Here is a 13,628-nt window from a genome sequence, read left to right as displayed (position 1 = left end):
TTGTCCTATTTTATGAAAGATATACTCTTTGTATTTTCAATTTTAATATAAATATTTTTCATCATATATGGGAAAGAAAGTCTACGAATTATGTTTCTTTTTTTGGGAGAAAGAGGGGCAATGGGTAAGCCCCAAAGAAAAAGAAACACACATCAACAAAAAACAAGCGGAAAAAAAAAAAACTAAACAACCATGCTACGAAACTACCCAACTCCCTCCTATCCAAACCTTAAACTCAATCCAAGGTCTGAACAAGTCAAGGTCTTGTAAGAGCACTCCCAGCAGTGAATGAAAAAGCCCTCACGAGTGAAAGTTGAGGTGTAAAAAAAAAAAACCGTACACTACAACAATGAGGGGAATTCCTCTCATGGTTGAGGAGAATTAAAAACGCTCAAAACTTGAGGGGAAATAAGGATGAACAATGACTTTGTGGGGCCCACGAGCTAATGATGCCAACTGCTTCAACTTGCAGAGAAAGCAGCCAAAACGACGCGTTTTGTGCTTCCTCAGGCCAAAACGACGTCGTTTGGTTGCCTTCTCAGCAAAAAAAATTTAAATTGCCTGGCAACTGGCGCGCGTCAAAGCAACCAATGAGATTGCGACACGCGTCAGTGCCATTTAATTGAGCCAATCAAATTTTTTTCTCTTTTTCCCAACGGTTATATTCAATAAAACGGTAATATTGCCGTTAAAAATATAAAAAAAAAAAAAAAAAAATTCACCAACGGCCAGAAAATTTTATTCTCTATAAATAGACATGCATTTTGATATATTTTGATATACTTTCAAAAACCCAAAAAATCTCCTATATTCACTAATTTTCCAATCCTCACTTCTTCTTATTATTATAATTATTAATTACAGTTTTCTTAAAAAAAATTATTATTATTATTATTATAATTATAATTATAATAATAATAATAATAATAATAATAATAATTATTATTATTGTTATTATTATTATTATTATTATTATTATTATCATTATTGCTGTTGTAGCTGTTTTTATTTTCTGAAAATATAATTTAGTTATTGTTCTTTTAGTAATTGTTGATTTTTTTACTAATTATTGTTTAAAGCTTTATTACTTTTCTACTTTATCAACTTATGGATCCTAACAACCCTGATTTTCTAATCATTTCTCTGATTTGGGTGATGATTATGTCACTGATCCTCGATTTCAGCTTTTCCTACAAAGGCTTGGAAATACTTCTTTGCAAAATTCAACACAACAAACACCTCATCAAACTCCTTTCCAAAACACTACCTATGAACCACATTCACCTCTTGTTTATCAAGGGATCATCTCAATTAGATGATGAAATGGAAGAAACTGTTCCAGACACTCCTCAATACTCTCCACTTCCTTCAAGAGTGTCCGTGAATCAAAGCCAACCACTTAAAAAAGCAAGTTGAATGTGGTATGTTGCGGAGGATGAAGCTTTAATTGGTTTGTATCTTCAATTCAGTGAGGATGCAATTGTTTGTACAAACCAAAAAGCAGCTGCGCTATGGCGAAAAATATTTGCAGCATATGATCAAGCGCAAGCTGAGAAACCCCACATCCTACCGCCAAGACCTTTGAGGAGTTTAGAAAGCCGTTGGAGAAGGATGGCAACTGATTTAATACAATGGAGTAGTTGCTATGACGAAGCTGGTAGGGCAACTGGAAGTGGTTACAACGAAGCATACCGAATTAATAATGCAAGTAAGTTATTCTATATTTCCTCCAAGCCTACTCCACATAATTTTAATTGTCACCATGGTTGGGAAATGGTTAAAAATGACCCGAAGTGGAGGACAAAACTAAGATGGGCATTGTCAAGAGAGGAAAGATTAGCTTGTGGTGATGCTGTCGAAGATGACAGTAGTGGAAGTGAGAAGCGGTGTAGAACTGATGATGAAGATGTTGTTCCTGTTACCGGTTTCAATTCTGGGGGTCTTCCTTGACCTGATGGCGTTAAAAAGGCAAAGTCCAGGCGTAATAAGGGAAAAGGAGTGGCTGTTGAAGTCTCAAACATTACTGTCTCAAACATTACTGAGCAAATGCAGCAGAATAATGCAACGAGGGAAATCGAGGCACAAATGCGGTTGAAGAAGTTGGATTTCGAAATGGAAAGGGAAAGAAGGAAGCAAAAACAAGTAGAGCTTCACCAAAAACAAGTCGAAATTCAAGAGAGAAGGCTCAACTATGAAATGCTGCAAGATCTAATGGCAAAGGGACCGGACCTAACTCCTGATGATGAAGAGGCTTACAAGGAAGAATTACGTGCACTACTCTATGGTAGAAGGAACATGTAATTTAGATCAGCTTAATGTGTTTGCTACTGTTTTATTTAATTAATGTTCAATGTAGTCCTTTCACTAGGCGAAAAAACAAATTCCCCACCGGTTCAAACCCCTCCTTTCCCACCGGTTTTGAACCGGCTTATATTTGGGGGGTGCTAAAACCCCATAGATTTCGCACCGGTTCAAAACCGGTGGGAAAAAGGACTTTTAGCACCGGTTTTTTCTTAGAACCGGTGCCAAAAGTCCCCAAAAAAATTTTAAAAAAAACTTTTAGCACCGGTTCTTTTTAAAAACCGGTGCCAAAAATGCCCTAAAAAAATAAATTTTTTTTTTTTTTTTGCATTTTTTTCACTAAAATTGATATATAAAAACTAACATATATATAAAGTTACAAAATTTACTTCTAATACTCCAAAAACCTGTTCTAATGAAGCATATAAACAGCAAACATCTAACTAAATTAAATAGCCCAAACTAAGCAGCTCAACAGGCTACAAAAATAACAAAACACAGCGCAACACCAAAGCAGCAGAGCAAGCACATCAACTCAGCATCACAGCACCCCAGAAACCGCAACACAGCACTACAAAAGGAAGCAGACAGCAACATAGCAACACCAACACAGGAAAACTCGACATCACAGCACAGCAGAAACGGCAGCTCACAGCAGCTCTTAGCAAGTTAGCAACAGCAGCTGAGCAGACACAGCCCGACAGCTAACATCAACAGAACATAAACAACTACACAGGAGCATTGATCTTCAGTCCTGAACTCTTGCTGAAGAGCAAGATGCTTTCATCCTTTACCTCTAACTGTTCAGCAGTTGATGCTATTCTGATAGTGAGAATAGTCAATCAATCTGCCTTGTAAAATAGGTAAGAATCCAACTTAACAAAAGAATCAGAGCTCTGACCAATGCCCCACAATATAAATAGGAAGATTATCTCAGTACTAGAGTATGATTGCATGAAATTCAGAATTATGGAAATTATTATGAAAAGACTGCAGTAACATGCAGTTTACCAGAAAATCTAGACAGGAATTGACATACATACCGCATAAATTTGGAAAATTCGATGGCCTGATATAGATACTCCCCGAATTTACTGAAATCAGGGGGAACAAAAGTCAAATAGCTTTCAAAATCTTGAATAATCATTGAAGTTTTTACATTTATGGATAGCTCATATCACCATAGATGTGAATCAGATTTCAATTTAGCAAACAACAACCACTTATAGCAATAAGACAGCTCACCAAGGTGAAGAAAAGAAGCAACACTATAAGGGGTATGCTTATTTCAGCACAACTGCCATCATATTGACATTTCTAGGTCTTTTAAGATATATACAAGTAATCTTGTCTGTAGATTGTTAAAATTGCTTCATTGTAACCTTGATTCACATTCAAGAAATACAGAAAAATATCATACACTAGAACACAGACCGTTTATGGTACTGTTCATGAAAACCCTTGTCCTCTTCAATACTTGGTCTATGTTGTACCTAGAACTAGAAGATACCCAATTTTGTCAAACACCACAAAGTCAAAACAAAAGGGGAAAAATGCTGACAAGATTCTGACATCCTGAAACAATATCTTCACAAGCATTTAGATATAGCTTTTAAATTATTAGGACACAAATTTGAAAAAAATAATATCTTCTTTGTAGTTTCATTTCTAGGAAATACCTAGAAAAGCTGATCGTTTCTATTAAACATACAACCAAGTGAAGCGCAGTCAATTCGCAAAAGTTACTTATAATTGAGCTATGTTAGATCAATTGAGTAGATGTATATATATACCTTTAAAATTTTAAAACATACATTTATAATACAGCATGAGTGTTACTGAAACTCGTTCAAGAGGATTAACTTGTATAGACATGGTATATTAATGTCAGAACACCAATTGTTACCCACCCTTACAGATGTATTTATGATAATAACAAAGATAAACTGTAGCTTAGTGATCTCTTCAAGCAATATATGAAGATACATTAGGCACGTACACATGTAAAAAAGCATGAATTAAAGACCATAAGATCACACATAATTTTCCAAAAACAGCAGGTGTACAAGAATTAGACCTTCTCCGGTGGGAGATCAATTCCCAAATTTCCACGAGAGAGGATAATGCCATCAGCTTCTTGTAGAATCTCATCAAAATGGGTCAATCCCTTTACAAAGAAAGATAAAAATGCACATATCAAGCTGATCAACTGAGAGAACACAGAACTTCAAATATAAAAAATAATAAAAGAGAAATTTCATGTCTTACTTCAATATTTTTAATTTTTGCAAAAATTTGAGTCTGCTGTAGATCACAATGATTAGAAAGGAACTCCCGAGCCTACATAGAAAGTAACAAAAGCATATTTTGGACTAGTTGTGAAGTCACTCTAAAATAAAATATCAAATACACTTGTTTTCAAGACAAGTATTGCCAAAACCCTGAAGTCTGAACTAGAAGTGTCTTTACCTCACGGATATCTTCAGCATGGCGGGTATATGACAAAGTGAGGAAATCAATATTATTCCGAGCACCCCATGTTTTTATCACCTGAGTCAATCGTTCAATGAGAATATGTAGTAGAAGATATATTATGAAACGAAACGCATAAGGACTAGAGAAAAAAGTTCATTTTATTATGCCTGTTACAGTTGAAGACAAACAACATGCATCTTGATTTAACATTGAATCAAACTTTCATATTATATTTTCGTTTCCTTGGCTGCCTTTTCTACTGACAAGAACAAAAACTTTGCACTGAATGGTGAAGCAAGAATTACTACCTCTTTATCCTTTTCTGTCAGGGTTGGTCGATCTATATAAATTTGGGAGACATGCAAAGTGTACAGAGGCCCAGACAATGTAGCTGAATTCTTGATGAGGCAGACCACATCTTCTCCTTTCAATTCAGACACCTGCAGTGCAGATACAGAACCCATTATCTCCACTTGATGCTATTCCCAATTAAAAAACAATTTTCAACGGCCAACTAACCAATACACATTTCAAACTTTAGGTAACAGAAGATTGAATAGGCAGCACCTATTAAAGACATAAGATTTATGCTCTTGATTGGCTTTTACTTCTTAGTTGCACCAAGTATTGAACTCTAAAACAAGGCTAGAATTAATATCTTTCCTTGAAAATTCATACAAGATCAGCTTATTGGGAGTACATATGTGTTATTCATAACATAACAAAATTTTGCAGATACTATGAGAATTACATACATGACTAAATGTCTACATACTTCAAAACTCCACTACCTATATCCCTAACAAGACCCCAAAATCTGGACAAACAACCCAATTATGAAATGTCTGCAAGCAGATGTTTTCTAGGTATTGACGGACCAGGATTAGTTATCACTATGGGAAATGAACTCACGACTAAACAAATTCACGAGTAAATCCATGAAAAATCAATCCAATAACACAACCATATTCGACAACCCTAAAACAACAATAACAAAATCAACCAACAATTCATCAATCGCAAAGAAGATCAAAATCAAGAACAGCTAAAAAAAACAAAATTAAAACCGAAAGGAAGCGAAATCGAAGCAAACCAGGAGCAGGTTCAATGGAGGTGAGAAAGCTCAGATTCGACTTCAATGGAGAATATAGAGCACGATTCAATGGAGGCGGAGGTGCTGCTTCAATGGAGTGAGAAGGCGGAGGTGCAGCTTCAATGGAGTGAGAAAGCTAGGGCAATTCGGGATTGTGGGTGGAGAACGAAGGCGAATACGAGAGGGAAAGTAAAAGTACAGAAGAAAGAAAGAAAGAAAGAAGAAAAGCAGCCCGGTTTTTTTTTTTTTTTTTATATTTCGTAATTCGCACCGGTTTGAACTGGTGCGAAAAATATGATTTCCCACCAGTTTATTAGGAACCGGTGGGAAAAATATTTTCCCCAACCCCGCCCATTTCTTTTCCCACCGGTTTTCAAGAACCGGTGCGAAAAGTGCGCTGCGCAATTCATTCTTTCTACTAGTGTTTTTATTTTAATTAATGTTAAGATGTACGCCTTTTTATTTACATTAATGTGAAATGAATTATGTTTCTTATAACATTAATTATGCAGTAAATTATTTACTTTATGAAATTTGTTTTTAATAATAATCACATGTACTGGTTAATGACAAATATACAACTCCCAATAAAATCTTCACAGCTTTATGTTGAAGAGTCATATCAACTGAACACAAGTAATGATAATGATATAGATTATTGAAGAGTCAAATCAACTGTTCAAGTGTCATAGATCACATGCATCAATAATTCAATTGCAATTCACATGCATCAATAATTCAATTGCAATTCACATGCATCAATTTCATTGCAGAGATTGCATTGAAGTGTCATATGTACTATATATACATGCATGACACATCAATTTCATTGCAGAGATTGCAATGATACATGAATTTCAATTCAGAGTTACTCACATGCAAAATCAGAGCAACTCACATGCATTGATAGTCACTTGGACTATATATACATGCATGTGTTATTCAAAACGGAAAGAATCCCAAACAAACCAACTATCAAACCATAACCAAAACATGTCTTTCATTTCCTCCACCTCAAGCTCTAGTTCTTCTGATTTCTCAAATAACGTTGAATTTGATCGGTTAGTTGATGATTATGCTGCTAACCACCTACCTCAAATTTTAATTCCCCAACACTCATCACAAGAATCCCAGCTTAATAATGATATAGCAAATGTCCCGGAGTCTTAAAGGGATAGGGAAAGAGAAAAAGGGCATGTGCAACTATATAACGATTATTTTCCGAGTAATGCAGTGTATTACGACAACCAATTTTGCCGTAGATTTCGTATGCGAAGATCTTTGTTCTGTCGCATTATGAATAAAGTGGTTGAAGGGGATCAATTCTTCCAACAACGTCGGAATGCAGCTGGAAAACTTGGTTTATCATCGTTGCAGAAATGCACCGCTGCAATAAGAATGTTACGTATGGCGTAGCCCCTGATGTCGTGGATGAATATCTACATATCGGCCAAACAACCTCAAGGAATGCATTGCAACATTTTTGTCAGGGGGTTATTTCACAATTTGAAAGTGAATATCTACGTAAACCTATGAAGATTTAAGGAGAATCCTTCATCAAAATGAATTGCGTGGGTTTCTAGGCATGAATGGTAGTATAGACTGCATGCATTGGGAGTGGAAGAATTGTCCTACAGCTTGGAAAGCACAATATGCTGGTCGTAGCAAGACTGCAACCCTCATTCTTGAAGCCGTTGCTGATCAGGATTTATGGATTTGACATGCGTTCTTTGGAATGCCTGGCTCATGTAATGATCTTAATGTCCTTTACCGTTCACCGGTGTTTGATGATGTTTTACAAGGTCGTGCACCACCAATAAATTTTTGGGTAAACGGACATCAATATGAGTTGGCCTACTACTTGGCAGATGGGATTTATCCGAAATGGCCAACTTTTATACAAGGTATTACACATCCTTAAGTTCAAAAAGACAAGTTGTTTGCTGATCAACAAGCAGCAATTCGGAAAGACGTTGAACGGGTTTTCAGAGTTTTACAAGCTAGGTTTGCTATACTACTACAACTAGCACTGGCCTTCGACGAAGATATTCTTTGTGACATTATGAAAGCCTGTATAATAATGCACAACATGATTGTCGAGGATGAACGACACAACTACACACGGGCAGATGTTTTGAGATGATACTACGAAGAAGATCGACCACAACGTACAGCAGCGCGGTCGGGACTGAGCACAAGTGCCACGGTGAATAACAACGAGCCATTTGAATTCAACGTCGGGCGGCCACCCAACATTAATTTCAACGCGTATTTTCAGAGGAGGATTGCCCTTCATGATAGAGAAATTCATTCGTCTCTCAACCAAGATTTAGTAGAGCACATATGGCAGAACTTTCGTCATAATACAGTCGAATAAGCAAAGTTGTAGAATGTAATCGTATCGTTTTTAAGTTTAATACTCGTCCTCGTGTATTATTTTAGCTCAAACCGCTTTTATTAAGTTTGTAATCGTACTGTTATTTAATATCCGATGTATTTGTATTGCCGTTTATGTGTTCATTTCAAAAATCTGCTTCTTATGTAATCGTTTAAGTTTAAGAAAACATCTTTCGTAGAATCTATAATTGCTGTAATTTTTTTTTTCTTATTATATTCTAATAAGAACGTTAAATAAAAAATTATATTGAAAATGTTCTATTTATTAATTTTAACCGTCATTAAATAAATAAAAAAATAACAAAAAAATAAAAAATTACCAAAATAATTAAAAAATTATTAAAAATTATTACATTATAATTAAAACGTAATTATAAAAAAAAAAATTACATATTTTTAATTGTATTGGAAAGTTAAATATGTAGTATAAACATTAAAAAAAAAGGATAAAAAAAGGTGATGTGTATTTATAGTGGGGTATAGTAATAGTGGAGGATAAAGTGATGAGGAGTTTTTTTTTTAGAGCATTGGTGTAGTAAAAAAAACCTCTCATGAGAGGAATTGGATGGAAAGAGAGAGAAAGTGGGTAGAGAGAGATTGAGGGGTTTGTTTTCTCCTCACTCCTGATAATGGTCTAATGCCATATAAATCCACCAATAAAATAGCATGAAGAAAAAAAGATCAATACATAATAACATGATGATTACATATACTGATATACTTAATAATATGAAGAAAATAAACTAACATAGAGAATATAACTTTGGGGTAAAGACATGATAAGATACTTAGTAACACAATTGCAATAGATAACTAATTCTTCTAAAAAAATTAACTCATCATCACCTAACAATTTTATTATTTTTTTTACGGGATAACCTAGCAATTGAATTACCTTCATGCACTATCGTAACTTTTCGACACAAGCACCTCATATAAATTAACGATTCCACCCTTTGTAATTCACTTGAATCAAAGCATTACCATAATATAGATTGAAATTAATCAAGTATGTTTGAATTTCAATTCTTGTAGGCATTTTTATTTATTTGCACTCTTATTATTATACCACTTTCCTTTAACTTTTGTTTTTCTATTACACATTCCTCATTTATGACTCAAAATTATTGTCCTCATCATCAAACCATAAATCCCATCACTTGAAATAACACTTCACCCATCACTTGAAATAACACTTCATGATCACTCATGTTAGCATCTTCATCAACCCCAATTCTTAAAGTTTCAAATCCCGATTTAACCCAATCTGAAGAAGCTCAAGACTTTAACTTGTATGAAAAAAAATAACATGACCCAAATTTGAAATAGTCTCTACTTGACCGAGCCGAGTCCAATCAATCAATAATCAATAACTATATACTAAAAGACACACCAGCAATGACACGTGTCGATTTCTGGTGTGTTCTTAGTATATTTTTTTTAATAATTAATTACTAAATTTTATTTAAGGAAGTTATTTATAAAAAAAAAAGTTTGTTTTTTTGTCAACTATACAAATGAGCAATAATATTTACCATTTTTATGTTGATACTCAATTAATTACGGAATAATAAGGAAATATATAATTTTTTTCAAGAAGATGTATTTTTGGTGGAATATTTTTTAAGAATATGATCTTGATCAAATATTCCATGTTACTTCAATTTTGTTCAAGATATTAAACAATTTTTATATTTTATGCTATAAATAAATTAATTTGTCAAGGTAATTAAAATAACGTATCGTGCATGGTACGGGACCTAACCTAGTTTAATACTAAAACAGACACCACAAGTGACACATGCCACATCTTGGTGTTGTATTTTCCCTCAAAAACTCCCCATCCTTTATAGTCAAAATCTTTTTTTTTTTTTGGAATATTTGTATAATACTACTATAATAATTTTTTTCCATATATTTTATATTTTCTTTATAATAAATGTATTCTTTTTTTAGTTAGTGTCCTTTATAGTTCTATGCACATTTATCTAAAATATTATTCCAATTTTTTTAATCATCTTGTAAACAGAGTATTATAAGATTTTGTCAAAAAAGTTAATAATAAAAGATTCATATAATTGATATTAAAGAAATAACTTTAAAACATCACTTAATTTTTTTTTCAAATCCCTCTTATATTTGATTTCAATCAAGTACGAAGAATGTTGATGCAGTCTTCTGTTTCATATCTGATCTTTAGCTTCCATCATCTATGAGCAGTCATCTCTATTTGTCACTTTGACTTGAGGTGATGAAGGTGCGATTTTTATCTGAGAAAAAAAAAATGAAAATTTTGTTTGTTAGCTAACACCATGATGCTCCTAGCCCAGCTCGTGTGATATTCTGGATTCACCACTTAAGTGTTATCTGGTTTGAGGCCAGCAATCAGAGTTTGAGTTGTTATATATGATCGTAGTCCATAACACTCTGCTATTCAACCTTGGTTGATGCGTCTTGATAGATTGGAAGCCAAGCACCAGCAACAATAAAACATAAACATCAAGGCTTTTCAGATTTTCTAGCCTTTGAAGTCATGAGACCAAATTTTTATTGGCCAAGTTGTAATGTTTGAATTCAGAACTATTTTTCTATTATTTACAAAATGGAATCTTTGCAATATTAGAGTTTTATCATGGAGCATGAAGGAGTAGTAATGAAACTAAACAACCAGGAGTATATATGAAACTAAACAACCAAAAGGACTGAAGGAGTATTAGCCAATGATGCAAAAAAAAGAATCAGTTATAGCTTTAATCATAGGCTTCAGCATCCATTGGAAATTCCTGTCTTCGCTTCCGCGAATATTGGCTACAGGCCTACAGCTTGAACATAATTGAAAGCTATTTTTTTAACTTGAGTCGTGGAAATAAAGCCTTCACATTGTATGATTTTGTTGATGACCTCAGTAGCACTATATATATCTTCAGGGGTACCAGTCATTTCAAGTGGGATTAAAGGAGTTGGCATGTGAATAAGAATGTGGATATTGACTCGGAAAAAATGGCAAATATGGGTGATATTCAGTCCACCTGACCCTATAGCATTTTGGCCTGCATGGATGTCATTGAAATTCTATGTGCTCTCAACTTAAATTGACTTAGTATTGCAGATATATTTAGTGCACCACCTCCAAAGGTCACTGCAATTCAACGCCGTTTCTTATATCTAAGGCTTTGAGATATGCTAACGGGTCTTTTGTCAATGTCGCTGTCAATTCCTATAGGTATATATCTTTATTTGTATTTGGAGGGGTAAAAATAAAAATAATAATAATTAGAGAGTGCATTACAAATTAATGGTGATTTTCAGTATGATTCTGATGAATATTGAAGAGGATTACTATAATTAGTGCTACTGTGTGTAAGGGAGGGATGAAGTCGATTTAGGGTCTGTTCTGATTTACTGAAAACAACTAAACTGAACTGATTGGGACTGAATTGAACTGAATGGAATAGAGCTTAAATGAATTATTTATGAGAGAAGGAAATTAGGAACTGAACTGAACTGAACTGATTGAAGCTGAACTGAAATTAAGCTGAACAGAACATGACCATTGGAGTTTAATTTTGTAATGGTTGTTGTGTACATTAATAGTAGGATTGATAGGTTTCACTTTAAGAATGTCAAAGATGATTGTCGAAGAAATTAAAAATGGAAAAATCGTTTAAACGAAAATGGGGTGAAACGGATCAAAACTTAGTACTGAGTAAAAGGGGAAAGAAAAATGTTGGTAAATTATGTTGTAAGGATGAACATTCAGACTATGTAACTAGTGGCAGAGTTAAGTAACTTAAGTTCAAAGCGATGAAGTAATTTGACCCTATTAATTATTTTTAAAAATAAAATAAAATAAAATTTTGTGTAATATAAATAGTTTCATGTAATTATTAATACATAAATAATTTTAATGTAATTTGACTCATGTAATCGAATAAAGTTATTATGCAATTGCATTTATATGATTAAAATGAATAAATTTATTTATATATATGTAATCGTGGAGGCAATGAGAACGAAATTTCAAGAACGGCTGGATAGATACTTTGTTAATCTAGCTTGGAGTGATTGCTATCCGGGTCTTTTGTCACGCACTTGTCCAAAAGAAAATTTGACTACGTACCTATTTTACTGTGTGTCAAGGATGCTTTAAACGCTCCTAAAAGCTTTAAACACTCCTAAAAAAAGGAAGTTAAGTTTTACCGTTTTGAAGAGATGTGGTTGCGAGATGATAATTATGCTAATATTGTGTCTGATGCGTGGGAAAGTGGGGGTGGTTTGTGCTCTAAAATTGTCTTTACTTTAACAAGATTGAGTGCTTGGAGTAGGGATGAATTTGGGGATTTTGTTAAAGTGATGAAAGATTGTAGAGGAAAGATGGAGAGTCTCATGAAAGAGGTTCAATCAGAGGAGGTGATTGCTCAAATGCGGGCCTTAGATGACCGTATGGATGAATTGGAAGGAATGGAAGAAATGTATTGGAAGCAAAGGAGCCGTTAAGAGTTTTTGAAAAATAGTGATAAAAATTCCACCTTCTTCCATATGAAAGCAAAGCAGAGATCAAAAAGGAACAACATTAATAAGATAAAAAATGTGGATGGGAGCATATTCATTGATGAGGATCGGATTTCCAAAATGTTTGTGGATTACTTTGAGGATCTTTTTGCTTCTAATAGTCATGTAGAGGTGGACCCGGTTATTAACAAAGTGGAGGAGGTTGTCATCGAAAGACAACGCAACACTCTAGCAACTCCTTTCACCGCAGATGAAGTTCGGGTTGCTCTCTTTCAAATGCACCCTACCAAAGCTCCCGACCCCGATGGTATGTCAGCTATTTTCTTTCAAAAATTTTGGAAAATAGTTAAGATTGATGTTGTTGGGAAAGTGCGTGATATTCTCAATAATAATGGTGACATAGGTTCTATAAATCAGACTCATATTGTGTTAATTCCGAAACAAAATTTGTGAGTCTCCAATTGATTATAGACTTATTCGTTTGTGTAATGTGATGTACAAAATTGTCACCAAAGTGCTTGCTAATCGGTTGAAAGTAGTTCTTCCCTCTATGATTCATGAGTCTCACAAAGTGACTTTGTTCCGGGAAGATTAATCACGCATACGTTGGTTGCATACGAATGTTTTCATTATCTCAGAAAAAAAAAAAAAAAGAAGGGGAAGAAAGGCTACTTGGGGCTTTAAGTGGATATGAGCAAAGCCTATGATCAGGTTGAATGAAGTTTTTTTTTTTTTTGAGAAAATGATGTTAAAATTGGGCTTGATGGATAAATTTGTGGGAAGGATTATGCATTGTGTCAGTACCGCATCTTTTGATGTACTAGTGAATGGGCAACCGTCAAGAACCTTT

At 34.1% G+C, this 13,628-nt stretch overlaps 1 protein-coding gene and 1 long non-coding RNA gene across 3 annotated transcripts; one reads left to right on the top strand and one right to left on the bottom strand.

Moving 5' to 3' along the window:
• Positions 1-1,416: 1,416 nt before the first annotated feature.
• LOC110718053 (glutathione S-transferase T3-like) lies at positions 1,417-1,950 on the top strand. The gene has a single exon (XM_021896856.1). It carries the CDS (start codon positions 1,417-1,419, stop codon positions 1,948-1,950), a length of 534 nt encoding a protein of 177 aa, XP_021752548.1.
• Positions 1,951-2,638: 688 nt separating this feature from the next.
• Positions 2,639-6,312, bottom strand: LOC110718124. 2 transcript variants are annotated; one of them, XR_002510838.1, is made up of 7 exons: positions 5,870-6,312; positions 5,085-5,216; positions 4,771-4,851; positions 4,570-4,641; positions 4,379-4,468; positions 3,345-3,395; positions 2,642-3,123 (listed from the first exon to the last, which is right to left on the bottom strand). It is a non-coding gene; the product is annotated as an uncharacterized LOC110718124 (long non-coding RNA). The 2 variants fall into 2 exon arrangements; XR_002510837.1 differs by having other exon boundaries at positions 2,639-3,395; positions 5,870-6,309.
• Positions 6,313-13,628: the final 7,316 nt, after the last annotated feature.

Source organism: Chenopodium quinoa, unplaced genomic scaffold (genome assembly GCF_001683475.1).
Source record: "Chenopodium quinoa cultivar QQ74 unplaced genomic scaffold, ASM168347v1, whole genome shotgun sequence".
In the NCBI taxonomy this organism is placed as follows: domain Eukaryota; kingdom Viridiplantae; phylum Streptophyta; class Magnoliopsida; order Caryophyllales; family Amaranthaceae; genus Chenopodium; species Chenopodium quinoa.
The sequence above is the reverse complement of the archived record's forward strand: the minus strand, read 5'-3'. Positions and strand labels throughout refer to the sequence as shown.

What these genes read in the sequence shown, in the direction of transcription:
- LOC110718053 (XM_021896856.1), top strand. Translation starts at nt 1,417, where the DNA reads ATGTGGTATGTTGCGGAGGATGAAGCTTTAATTGGTTTGTATCTTCAA.